At 40.3% G+C, this 14,718-nt stretch overlaps 1 protein-coding gene across 5 annotated transcripts in view; it reads right to left on the minus strand.

Moving 5' to 3' along the window:
- The window catches only part of LOC115222675 (protein Smaug homolog 1-like), a 116,257-nt gene that overhangs the window by 34,942 nt on the left and 66,597 nt on the right, over positions 1 to 14,718 (minus strand). For all 5 annotated transcript variants that reach the window (XM_036511564.1, XM_029792996.2, XM_036511563.1 and 2 more), the window contains exon 3: positions 10,872 to 11,537. In XM_036511564.1, the coding sequence (XP_036367457.1) occupies positions 10,872 to 11,537 (666 nt within the window). The remainder of the gene's footprint in view (positions 1 to 10,871; positions 11,538 to 14,718) is intronic.

Consider the following 14,718-nt stretch of genomic DNA (forward strand, 5'->3'; position numbering starts at 1 on the left):
ACTATAATTCTAAACAAACACCCAACTGAGATACCATTAAACAGATTCATTACATTCTGGTATACACCCTAAAATAAAATCCTAGTAAGACTTCCTTGACTATCACCACATTTAGCCACAAAGAAACAAACATCATATACTGCATCATCCACCATGGGTTACATCTTAGTCATAGATTATTATGTCCTACCAATCCTACATAGTTTTTTATTTCCACAATAAATCACAGCAATAAAAAAAAAAGAACAAAGAAAAGGTCTTGCATCGTCACAAGTTGCAAAACTAACCCAACCTACTGACTTCCTACACAGTGAAAGAAATATATTCAGAAAGCTCAACCCGACTTACAAGGAAGGCGAGTTTTGTTGCCATAGAAAACTCCAGTTCAGTACTGTCGTGTGTTTAGCCTTTCAAAAGTATTCAGGTTACTCTGTCAAACATAAGGCTTATTCACATTCACATGTTTTGAGTTAATCATGCATCACCGCATAGCATCGAGGCTTCAATGATTCGGTTGCTGCATCGTTTTAGACCGACATCATAGGATAGGTGTGAGAGGACAGATCTGGCCAGTTTAAATGCTAAAGGATTAATTCTGTTAGCACACCAGTAGCAAATAGTCAGTTATCCGCAAATGTTTGTAAGTGATCGTGTCATTTAAAAAGGTTAATTTAAGATACAAAAGTCTAATACCACTGACACATGTTTGCGGTGAATACAGTTTTTCTTTTTTTCTGTACACACCTTTATAGTTGAAAGTGACATCATAGGAGAGGATAACTATTTTTAGCTATGACAGGTGGATGTGGGGAGGGGGAAGATGGTGCACATAATATTCACAATTGCATTATACTCGAGTACATGGAGTACTCTCTCTCTCTCTCTCTCTTTTACTTGTTTCAGTCATTTGACTGCAGCCATGCTGGAGCACTGCCTTTAGTCGAGCAAATCGACCTCGGGATTTATTCTTTGTAAGCCCAGTACTTATTCTATCGGTCTCTTTTGCCGAACCACTAAGTTACGGGGACATAAACACACCAGCATCGGTTGTCAAGCAATGCTAGGGGGACAAACACAGACACACACACATATATATATGACAGGCTTCTTTCAGTTTGTCTACCAAATCCACTCACAAGGCACTGCCCAAGATGCCACGCAGTGGGACTGAACCCGGAACCATGTGGTTGGTAAGCAAACTACTTATCACACAGTCACTCCTGCGCCTATAAGATTTTACTTGTTTCAGTCACTGGACCTTGCCCATGCTGGGGCACCACCCCGAACAAAAATAAGCACTGGGGTTGAACAAATGAATTACGGTAATTGTTTTTTTTTTTTTAAAGCCTGGTACTTATTCCATCACTCTCTTTCTGCCAAACTGCTAAGTTACGGGAACATAAACAAACCAACAGTTGTCAAGTGGCAGTGGAGAGGAAAACACAAACACAGACACACACATGTTAGACATCTTTCAGTTTCCATCTCCCAGATCCACACACAAGGCTTTAGTTGGCCTGAGGTTATAAAAGAAACTTGTCCAAGGTCCCACACTAGGTGGTTGGGAAGCAGCATGCCTATTTTTAGCTATAACAGATGGGTGAGGAAGAAGGTGCTCATAACATTCACGATTGTTTTAAGTTGATGTAGTATTTTTATTCCTTTATTCTTTTACTTGTTTCAGTCATTTGACAGCAGCCATGCTGGAGCACTGCCTTTAGTCAAACGAATCGATCCCAGGACTTATTCTTTGTAAGCCAAGTACATATTCTATCGGTCACTTTTGCCGAACTGCTAAGATACAGGGACGTAAACACAAACATATATATATATATATATCAACATCATCATTTAACGTCCACTTTCCATGCTGGCATGGGTTGGACGGTTTGACTGAGGACTGGTGAGCCAGAGGCTGCACCAGGCTCAATCTGATCTGGCAGAGTTTCTACAGCTGGATACCCTTCCTAATGCCAACCACTCTGAGACTGTAGCAGGTGCTTTTGCATGCCACTAGCACGAGGGCCAGTCAGGTGGTTCTAGCAACGACCACACTCAAAAGGTGTTTTTACGTGCTACCTGCACGGGAGCCAGTCCGGTAACGACCACACTCAAATGTTTTTCATGTGCCACCAGCACATGCCGGTAAGGTGATGCTGACATCAGGCGAGCTAGCAGAAACGTTAGCACGTCGGGCGAAATGGTTAGCAGTATTTCATCTGGCGTTACGTTGTGAGTTCAAATTCCGCCGAGGTCGACTTTACCTTTCATCCTTTCGGGGTCGATAAATTAAGTACCAATTACGCACTGGGGTCGATGTAATTGACTTAATACCTATGTCTGTCCTTGTTTGTCCCCTCTGTATTTATCCCCTTGTGGGTAACAACCATGCTTGAATGGTGCTTTTCACGAGTCACCAGCATGGGAGCCAATCCGTGGCCCTGGCAACAATCATGCTCGGATGTGCTTTTAACATTCCACTGGCATAATTACCAATCAGGCGGTACTGTAATTGACCACGTCAGCAATTTTTGTTTTGTTTACACTTGACTCAATAGGTCTTCGCAATGAAGGGTACTCATAAGTGGGCTGGTTACACCCCACGTTCGGATGCGCTATCAGATGTGGTGTGCAAGAGAGATGACTGCACTGGTATTGCCATGTGTTGCAAACGAACGAGGACAGCTGTGTGAAAAAGTGTCACAGCTTAGCAGTTGAGGGAACCTGTGGAAGAGGTAGACCCAGGAAAACCTGGGATGAGGTGATGAAGCACAACCTTTGAACATTGGGCCTTACCAAGGCAATGACTAGTGACCGAGATCTTTGGAGATATATTGTGCTTGAGAAGACCTGACAAGACAGGTGAGACCACAGCCCATGGCCTATGCCAGTGGGTGTAACCAGCCCACTTATGGATACCCCTCATTCACTGGACAATAAACTTTGCTTGTGAAGACGTATTGAGGCAAGTGAAATCAAAATAGCTGACGTGGCTGAGCACAGTACTGCTTGACTGGCACTCGTACCAACACTGAACGGGCTTCTTTCAGTTTCTTCCTACCATCCGACCGTGGCCGATGCCAGCCTCACCTGGCACCAGTGCAGGTGACACATAAAAAGCACCCACTACACTCACGGAGTGGTTGGCGTTAGGAAGGGCATCCAGCTGTAGAAACATTGCCAGATAAGACCGGAGCTTGGTGCAGCCTTCTGGCTTCCCAGATCCCCGGTCGAACCGTCCAACCCATGCTAGCATGGAGAACGGACGTTAAACGATGATGATGAAATCCACTTATAAGGCTTTGGTCGGTGTGAGACTATAGCCAAAGACACTTGCCCAAGGCGCTATGCAGTGGGACTGAACCTGGCACCAAGTGGTTTGGAAGCAAGCTTCTTACCACACAGCCATTTTATTCTATTACTTAGTCATGGGGAAGAGGTCATGCTCGTGACCTTCATTAGTTCTTCACCTTCGTTAGTTCTTCTGAAATTGTCATAGCTGACAGTTCCATTTAAACATCTGCTGACAGAAACTGGGTTGTGACAACACAAACCACTGTTTGGCTGACTACATAAATAGGATTGTTCATCAAATATTTGTAACTTTAGAGGTGTAGGGCATGGCTGTCTTGTTTAAAAAAAAACTTGGTTTGCAGCTATATATATATATAGCTTCAGGTTCGGCCCCACTGCACAATAGCCCTGGGTTCACTTAAAAGTGAATCAGACGAAAACTGCATGAAAGTATCATGCGCATAGCCAGCTCTATGTCAAACTGTCCAACCTATGCTAGCGTGGAAAGCGGATGTTAAACGATGATGATGATGATGATATATATATATAATATATATATATATATATATATCTCTTTTCCTTGTTTCAGTCATTTGACTGTGGCTATGCTGGAGCACCGCCTTTAATCGAGCAACTCGACCCCAGGACTTATTCTTTGTAAGCCTAGTACTTATTCTATCAGTCTCCTTTGCCGAACCGCTAAGTGACGGGGACATAAACACACCAGCATCGATTGTCAATCGATGTTGGATGGGACAAACACAGACACACAAACATACACACACACATATATATATATATACGATGGGCTTCTTTCAGTTTCCGCCTACCAAATCCACTCACAAGATTTTATAGTTTGCTTGAAGCATTGTATATGGAATATAACGTTGAAAGATGTAAAAGGCCAAAAAATGCAAATAGATTTTAAGATGAGGTAACATAAACTAAAAGTAAGTTACCTGGTAATCTTTGGTCTTATGTGTATCCAATATTTCAGGACATACAAGTTCCTTCTTCAGGGTTAAAAAGGAGCTGTCCTTAGTACACACACACACACACACACATATATATATATATATACCTGTGCAGGTGGCACGTAAAAAACACCCACTACACTCGCGGAGTGGTTGGCGTTAGGAAGGGCATCCAGCCGTAGAAACACTGCCAGATCTGACTGGGCCTGACGAAGCCTTCCAGCTTCACAGACCCCAGTTGACCCGTCCAACCCATGCTAGCATGGAAAGCGGACGCTAAATGATGATGATGATGATGATGATGATATACATACATACATACAAACACACATGAGTGTGTCTTTTTACTATTTGGCAGCTAGTGTTGGCTTGTTTATATCCTAGTAACATAGAACTTTGGCAAAAGGGCCCAATAGACTTAGTGCCATACTTTACTGGGTCGATCTGCTCGACAAAACCTCTGTAGGCAATGCTCCCACCACCACCACCAACCTGATTGACTCTTAATGACCAAAAACAAGTAAAAGATAAAAAGGAATTTGTTATAACATAAGAATCTGTTTCTTTCGGTCACCACACACACTAAACCTAACACTACCATAAATCAAACAGTTTTCCAACTGCTATAAATCTACCAATGTCCATAAAGCATTAAACTAGGCTTAGTCTGATCCAGACTTGTTAATTAAATATTATCAGTGGTCATCATCATCATTTTAATATTCACTTTTCCATGCTTGCATGGGTCAGACGATTTATAAAGTACCAGTTTCGCACTGGAGTCGATGTAATCGACTTGATCCCTTTGTCTGTCCTTGTTTGTCCCCTCTATGTTTAGCCCCTTGTGGGTAGTAAAGAAATAAATAAAATATCTCCCTCACCCCTTGACCAGACAGGTTTTCACAGAAGATTGGAAACTATGAAGGATACTGCCTGCATAACAACGGTGATGACACTCATTTGCATCTATCGCACTAAGTCAGGAAAAGGAGACAGTAACACACACACACAGTCATCAACACATTAACACCGACTTTTCTAAGCTTGCATAGGGTCGGAAAAGGCGGTGATCTGGCAGAAATGTTAGCACACCGGGCGACATGCTTAGTGGTATTTCGTCTGCTGCTACATTCTGAGTTCAAATTCCGCCAAGGTCGACTTTGCCTTTCATCCTTTTGGGGTCGATTAAATAAGTACCAGTTACGCACTGGGGTCGATATAATCGACTCAATCCCTTTGTCTGTCCTTGTTTGTCCCCTCTGTGTTTAGCCCCTTGTGGGTTATAAAGAAATAAGAAAGAATTCGTTGAGGTAGATTTTCTATCACCAACCCTTACCTGTGTCCAAGTGAGGCAATATTTCCCCATGAATAGGCAGGTTCTTCTGGAAGATCAGAAATGAAGACTAACACTGCTTGAATGACTGTAACACTCTACATTGACCATGTGATTATTAGACTGAGATGGGAACACCCCACCCTCGATGTGCTGATCCCTGGATGTGCAACATCAACAACTTAACCCCTGTTCTGGCTCAAAGTTTGATAATGAAGTTCAGGTATTTGGCAGAGAACTGAAGACTACATTCTATAGGTGCAGGCATGGCTGTGTGGCCAAAAGGTTTCTTGCCAACCACATGGTTCTCGGTTCAGACTCACTGTGTGACACTAAGGGCAAGTGTCTTCTACTATAGCCTCAGGCCAACCAAAGCCTTGTGAATGGATTTGGTAGATGGAAACTGAAAGAAGCCCAGTGTGTGTATGTGTGTGTCTGTCTCCGCACCACCACTGGACAACCAGTGTTGATGTGTTTATGATCCTCTAACTTAGCAGTTTGGCAAAAGGGACCAACAGAATGAGCACTAGGCTTAAAGTAAGTCTTGGAGTTGATATGTTTGACTAAAACCCTTCAAGACGGTGCCCCAGCATGGCCACAGTCAAATGACTGAAACAAGTATAAAGAAAAGCAAAATTGAATTGAACTCTAAAATATGACAAAATAACATCATGGAGTAACAAGATTATCAAGCCAGTAACATACCAGACCCTTGTTAATTAATTCACAGCCATACTTCAAATAACAATAAGTAATAACAGTAATCACTGATGATAACGTTGATAACACAACAACAACAAATGATAACAACATGGTAATCCCACTGAGAAATTATTTAGTTTGCCAAAAAAAAAAAAAAAAAAGCATAATGGGGGGGGGGGGAGGGTTAAATGATAATGTTTACAATTCTACAAAAAAAAAAAGAAGTTTTTTGTCCATCCCTTTTTGGCTGTCTGGCAAAATTTTCCAGATTAGTGCTTTAAACATCTACACTTCAGAGAAATATATATAAATTTCAACCCCTACACTACATTTTCGTCCCCATCCCACAGATTCATAATTTGTTTTTGAAATTTATTTCTTAAATCAGAAATTTTGACATTATTTCAGAAAAAGTCGGAAATTTTTAACAAGTAAATTAGCAAGTTAGAAAATTTTTGTAAGAGATGAGAGCCGTAACTATACTGAAAGCAATGTCTATTGCTACTAAAACATAGATGTTTTATAGGAACCAATGTTACTACAATTTTTAACCCCAGGAGAATGCCTCCTCCAGCTGGTAGAAATAGCAGTAGTTCACTCCGGCTCACAATATGTAAAAATCAAGTGACAACCAGTCACTGGTCTTGCAATAAGCAAATTAGCTCGTTAGACAACCTTCGTAAGAGATGAGAGCAGTAATTATACCGAGAAATAATGTTTATCCCCACTTAAACATGGCTGTTCCATAGGAACCGACATTACTGCTGTTTATAACCCCAGCTGGTTATTCTATGTAACCTGCACCCACTTTGAAATATTTTTCAGATTAACACTGGTTTGGTTGTGTGGTTAAGAAGTTTGCTTCTCAACCATGAAGCTTCAGGTTCAGTCCCCACTGTGTGTGGCATCTTGGGCAAGTGTTTACTACCTAAGCCCTGGGTTGTGAGTGTATCTGATACACAGAAACTGAAAAAGGCCCAGTGCATGTGAGAGAGAGAGAGAATGTGTATATAGGTAAATGTGTATAAGGCGGCGAGCTGGCAGATACGTTAGCACACCGGGCAGAATGCATAGCGGTATTTCGTCTGTCGTTACGTTCTGAGTTCAAATTCCGCCGAGGTCAACTTTGCCTTTCATCCTTTCGGGGTCGATAAATAAAAGTACCAGTTTCGCACTGGGGTCGATGTAATCGACTTAATCCCTTTGTCTGTGCTTGTTTGTCCTCTCTATGTTTAGCCCCTTGTGGGCAATAAAGAAATATATATAGGTAAGTTTGCACTTCCGTCATCTCTACATATTCATTCATTGATTGTAAACAACCAGTTTTGAAATTAATATCATTTGCTTGCAGTCAACTATGAAAGTATGTTCTGAGCTGCTTGACATGCAGTGAAATCTTGGTAAACAAAAGGCTAGTCAGCAGAGTGTCATTTGTTTTCACTTTGTTGCCATAAAACATGTCTGAGTTGTTAAGTTTAATAGATTGAGAGTTTAATACACTGGGCTTATAGAAAACTTGACCCCATGTAAACAAGGAAAAACAGGTGTTAAAATTATTATGATGATTCACATTTTTTTTTTCAAGGCTTTAGCATTTAAACCAGCCATGACTGTTTTATGTTAAAACTGACCATATCTGGCCTCTCTCACTTACTCTACAATGTCATTCTACAAATAAACAATCACATCATCGAAATCTCAAAGCTATGAGATAATGTATAATTATTTTAAAACATTGTGAGTAAATAAATAATTACATTTGACAGAGTAACCTGTCTGCTAAAGGATTAAACATCAGAAATTACAATTATGCAAAAAACAAAATTTTCCCAAATCCATTTCAAAAAACATTTTGTTTACAAAAGAAATTTTGGAATAAACAGGCATATTTAACCAAACATAATGAAATAATTACACATTATCTCATAGCTCTAAGATTTTGATGATGTGATTATTTGTAGAATTACATTGTAGGGTAGGTATGAGATGTCAGATATGGCTGGAGACAAAAGATAGAAAAAAAAAGGGGAAAGTTGGACAACCATAAAAGTGATAAAGAAAAATATAACATGGAAAGTGAAATAAATATATAAATAAATACACCCAAGTGATAGAGAATGAGAGAGAGAGAGAGAGAGAGAGAGACAAGAAAGAATAGGGAGAAAGAGAGCAAATGAGTGGGAGGGAAATTATAAAAAAGGGGACTCAGTTAATTGTGAGACAGTAACATATTGAATGAAACCAAAGCTATTAGAAAATGAATGCAACCACAAATGTATACTTAAATATGAGTAAGATCATGGCTGTGTGTATGATAGGTGTCCAAAGTTCACTTCGTATATTTCAAAAGATTAATTAAAATACATACCTTTTCTAGGTACAAAAGTATGCATTCATACAGACGCATAGCAAGATGCCGGTGCATGCACACACACACACACACACACAAATCAATATACACACATACATGGACTTAAATATTGAGGTAGTAAGGTAGATAAACACAATTGGGTTAGTTAGTTAATTAGTTAGTTAATTTTTTGGCTCAAAAAGCAAAAAGCAAAAGGCCATGTAGGGGGACATGGAGTATGTACAGGGAGGGTGTTCATGTAAAGAGTTCAGGCCACTTGAGGTCAAGGGAGACTTTGAACAAAGCGGTCGTCGGCATCTTCACCATCCCGTCTGGCAGCTTATTCCACGGATCCGCAACCCGGACGGAGAAAGCCCCTCTCCTTCGATTGAGATGAAATCGTCGCAGATAGAGCTTTTCGGAGTGACCCCGCAGCCGACGCTCTGGAGCAGGAGTGAAGAACAGCTCTTTGAGACACACCATACAGATTATGTAACGTTTTATCTCAACAGCCGTTTCCGTAAGTGCATGAAAGGTGTTCAACAAGAGACAAGTCCAGATGGAAGTAAATTGTACTTTCCTTTTCAACAGTGGTAAATGTGAGTTGTCTAGTAGTGTTTGCAAAATATAAGGATTGGAAGAAGTGGGTGGAAAAAGGGAAAGAGAAGGGGGTGGTTAAGTGATGAGATGAGACGACGATACCGCCTGACAAAGACCATGTATAAAAAAAGATGAAGTTGTAGTGACGTCATTTTCCAGTGTGCGCACACGCAACATCATTCTTCAGTGTACGTGTGCGGAACGTCATTCTTCGGTGTGCGTGTGCGGGGCTGGAACCTTCTGGAAAGGCATAAGGAAGTTCCCTCATGCACATGCGCTAGAGACTGGGGAAGAAAATTCTATCGCGTTCCTTGTTAGCGTCGTTGACTTGAGACACGGCTATTGAAGGGAAAGGACGTATTTTCAAACGTGTGATCAGCCTATTCTCCTGTCCCAGACGCTTAGGATTTGACCTGCTCTGTTGCTGCTGAATTTGTTGTAAGAATCTTACAAACGTTAGAATTCAGCCTTGCTGTGTTGAACCAAGTGGATACCAATATACCAACGTGCTTTATTTGTGAATAAGAGAATAAAGAATCATATATATATTTAAAGTTGCGTTTTGTTCCTGACTGGTAGTTTCTAGAAACAAAAAGAAAGGCAATTGTGTTGCACCCAAGTTGCACCCAAAAAGTGTAAAGAAGCAACCAGTTCCCTTTACAAAGTTAATAGCTGACAGAAGGAATAGTGTTGTCAATTAACCTAGTGGAGTAAGGAGGATCAAAGTAGTTGTTCTCAGACAATAAAGCAGTTCATATCAGAGGCAAAAACCACATAGATGTGGGGGGAAATTAAACAGTAGGAGGAAACAAATATGGTAAGAAAAAAGAATGAGGAGAAAATATGATTTTACATAAAGAGCAAAGGTGATATAGAATTTATGTTTGCAAGAAATAAACATCAGAGAATCAATTAAGGGGTCTTATTTTGGTGAGACTCTAACCTGGTGGGAACACGAAGTTTGTGACTAGACATCTATATGCAATGTTATAACGCAAGCAATGCTCCTTTGAAGGGCAGAGTTGGAAGGGTCAACACTTAGGGGCTTTCCTACTGCTGAGGGACTTGAGCTCAGTCAGTGTTCTAAGTTGGTTGATACAATTGTTTACGCCAGAGGTAAAAGCTGGTATGTACACATTAAAATAATCTGTACATACTGAGTAGGAAAACCTTTCAAACTTTTAAATGCAAAATGGTTTTTCAACACAATATTTACATGCTGTTATTTGTAGCTCATCATCATCATCATTTAGCGTGGGTTGGACAGTTCAACTGAGGTCTGTGAAGCCAGAAGGCTGCATCAGGCCCAGTCTGATCTGGCAGTGTTTCTACAGCTGGATGCCCTTCCTAACGCCAACCACTCCGTGAGTGTAGTGGGTGCTTTTTACGGGCCACCTGCACAGGTGCCAGACGGAGCTGGCAAACGGCCACGGACGGATGGTGCTTTTTACGTGCCACCGGCACGGGGGCCAGGCGCGGCTGGCAACGGCCACGAACGGATGGTGCTTTGAAATATTCTATTCTGAAAAAGAATTATTGTTCTCTCAAAAGTTTACAAAATTTTTACGACATCAAGAAGAAAAATTATAAAAGAAAAAAGCAGAACTTCGTAACTTACCGTGTACACTGGGTACTATGTTTAAAGGATCAGATGATGTGGCATGCAAAGGTATGTGGCTTCTAGGAATCTTATTTGTATGTACAGTTTGAAGATGACCTCTGGGATCATCATTATGGATATTTGAATTGCTCCTAGTAGCACCAACTTTTGCAAAGTTACCAAGCATTTGCATATGAGGATCTGAAGAGCTGCTCTCTAAATTCAATCCAGCAGTTAATTGTTCAGATGCTAGTTTATCATTCCAACCATTTAAATGATTGGTGCTTCCAATATTCATGTGTTGCTGTACTGCTGCTGGCGGTGGTGGTGGTGGAAGAATTTCTTCTGCACCAACTCTGTTTGTATATGTATTAGGTAGAGCTTGGAAATTTTGCCTATTCTGAGAGATACTGTGTGCGAAACGTTCCTCAAGAAAACTCAACCAATCTCGAAACTGGAACCGTTCGTCACTGGTAATGGCAGGATGTATGAGAGAGAAAGATAGCAATTGACGACTTTCTTCAATGTGCACTCTGTTGTCAATAGAGTACGACAAAACTTGAGGAATTATTTGTAAGTAAGCCCTTTTTGCATCAGCATTTCCAGATCGAAGTAATGGTAAATGAGAGAGAAGTTGCTTCACAGCCGTTTCTTTTGATTCAGAACATAACTGGCTGATGTAATCTGAAAAACAGAAAAAACAAAATGGTAAAGAACAAGTTACTGATGAATGGGCTACATGAAGATTAAAATGGAGTTATTGATAGAACAGACAGGCCAAAAGGGGCCCCATAGAAGAATATCTCAAAAGTTAAGAATATCTTAATGACAGCTAGAGAAATAAGGATCAAGATGGCCACAATGAGGTTTCTGGTGACACCCTTAACTGTTTTCTTCCATCCGTACTTCAACCCTTTTGATACCAACTGTCCTTGGTTTTTAGATACAGACTTCATGTTTTTCAAGTGATACATGCTAAAATCTTCCTGAAATTTCATGTTAATTCATCTCTCAAATACCAGCTTAATAACAACAAAGTTGTTTTATTAAATTGTGTATTATTTTGAAAGTTTATAACATCAATGGCAATGTATTTCAACAGAAATATGGTAAAAATCATTAATTCTTAATATTTCACAGTTCTTCTTTTCAAACACTCAACCATACACTCCTAAGCCTATTACATGATCTCCTATCCTTCTGGACTAAAAATCTGTACTAAGAAAAGCTTAATTCAATCACCCAATCTGATAGCTTTGGATCTCTCACCCTAACTGCAATCCTTTACAATTCATTCACCATTTACTACTCATATTTTCTCCCTATAGGCATTGACCTGAAGAAGTTCAAACTAAGAACCAATAGCATCAACTAGGAGCTCTTTGGGGGTCATTTGTCTGCTAGAACTAGCAGCAAAATCTGCCTTCAATCACACCCTAATGCAGTGCTTTTCAAACTTTTTGCTGGAGCGGAACCCCAAGGAAACATTCCACTGGCTCGAGGAACCCCTGTGCAATAATTTAATAGTCTTATGCACACATATCTGCACAGGAGAATTAAAAATTACTGCCGATTTTAGCAGTTTTGTAACTTCTTGCGGAACCCCTGCACTGTATTGGCGGAACCCTGGTTGAAAACCACTGCCCTAATGACTAAAAAAACCTCATTATTCATTGCGAATTCCTTGCCAGGAAAACCGTTTGTTCTTCATGTGTCTGCTTGATCAGGGTTGATCTGAGGCTAAACAACACCCACCTCACCAGTCTGAGAAGGCAAGCAGAAGTTAAGACCAGTGTTTCCCCTCTTCCTGGGGCTAAGCGTAGTTGAAAACAAAATGCAAATTATGAATATTTAACAGAATGGCGCTAACTGTAATATCTCATCTCAAAGAATCGGCTCAAAGAAAAACTTGTGTGCTCAGAAACACAGAGCTTGTACAGTGTTGTTGGCCTATTTTTAATTAGGAATGTTTCGAGTTCATTTAACTTCCTCAATGAAGAGCACCCCCTCCCCCAGACATTCTGAAAGCCTAAAAAAAAAAAAAAAAGGCTTGTTCTAATATAGAAATGATTTGTATATACATTATGTTACACACAATTATTTAAATCTAAAGCTGTTTCAATGTATATGTATTGATTTAATTCTAGCATGACCGGCTTTTGCACAAATTAGCAAACATTTAGTTTACTAATTTCTATATCAGTATAAATATTTTTTTTTGCTCAACTCAGAATGTTCCGGGTCTTTATCTCTGAGGGGACCAAATGAGATTGAAACACCAACAACATTCTGAGCAAGCTGTACTCTTTTACTTGTTTCAGTCATTTGACTGCGGCCATGCTGGAGCACTGCCTTTTAATCGAGCAACTCGACCCCGGGACTTATTCTTTTTGTAAGCCCAGTACTTATTCTATCGGTCTCTTTTGCCAAACCGCTAAGTAACGGGGACATAAACACACCAGCATCGGTTGTCAAGCAATGCTAGGGGGACAAACACAGACACACAAACACACATACATATATATATACATATATACGACAGGCTTCTTTCAGTTTCCGTCTACCAAATCCACTCACAAGGCATTGGTCGGCCCGGGGCTATAGCAGAAGACACTTGCCCAAGATGCCACGCAGTGGGACTGAACCCGGAACCATGTGGTTGGTTAGCAAGCTACTTACCACATAGCCACTCCTGCGCCTATGCCTTTTTTTTTTTTAAATACATAAAAGTTTAAAAAGTTTATCTGGGACAAAGAGTTACAGCTAGAGCCATTCTGCATTTGTATATATGTTACATTATATGTAATGTATATACAAATATTTGCTGATGGAAACTAGTCTGAAACTTGTAAAGTACTGTCACTCCTCTCAAAGAAATATAATAAATAGATGCTCAATAAAAAGTACTGAGCAATCCTTCAGTTTAATGGAAATTGTTTTTATCAAAACTCAATATATGTTTCTTTACTACCCAAAAGGGGCTAAACACAGAGGGGACAAACAAGGACAGACAAAGGGATTAATTCGATTACATCGACCCCAGTGCGAAACTGGTACTTTATTTATCGACCCCGAAAGGATGAAAGGCAAAGTCAACCTCGGCGGAATTTGAACTCAGAACGTAACGACAGACGAAATACCGCTAACGATTCCGCCAAATATCAATACATATTCATACACACTGGTCCTCTTCTGCTACAGAAATCAATTATGCTAATGGTTTTATCAGCTAATTGTTTCCTTTCAATCATACGAATACACTGATGCCAATACTACATCTCAATTATCTCGACCTGCAAGTGTTACCATTATGCACATTGTTTGCTGGTATTCAATTTTCTAGTTCGCTATGGTATCACCTGAAGAATATGTTTCGGTTCTCTCAAAATATGTAACTATTAGTAGTGCTTTAATACATGTATTGTGACTGTGGCATGTAGGCGTGGGAGTGGCCGTGTGGTAAGTAGCTTCTACTATAGCCACGGGCTGACCAAAGCCTTGTGAGTGGATTTGGTAGACGGAAACTGAAAGAAGTCTGTCGTATATATGTGTGTGTGTGTGTATATATGCTTGTGTGTCTGTGTTTGTCCCCCCAACATCGCTTGACAACCGATGCTGGTGTGTTTACGTCCCTGTAACTTAGTGGTTCGGCAAAAGAGACCGATAGAATAAGTACTAGGCTTACAAAGAATTAGTCCTGAGGTTGATTTGCTCAACTAAAGGTGCTCCAGCATGGCCACAGTCAAATGACTGAAACATGTAAAAGGTAAAAGAGATATATATATATATATATATTAGTCATTTAGCCATAGAGGTCAAAGACTTGGAGCAAAGCAGCGAGTTGAACTCTCCTTTGTTTACATTA

This window comes from Octopus sinensis, linkage group LG20 (assembly GCF_006345805.1).
Source record: "Octopus sinensis linkage group LG20, ASM634580v1, whole genome shotgun sequence".
In the NCBI taxonomy this organism is placed as follows: Eukaryota; Metazoa; Mollusca; class Cephalopoda; order Octopoda; family Octopodidae; genus Octopus; species Octopus sinensis.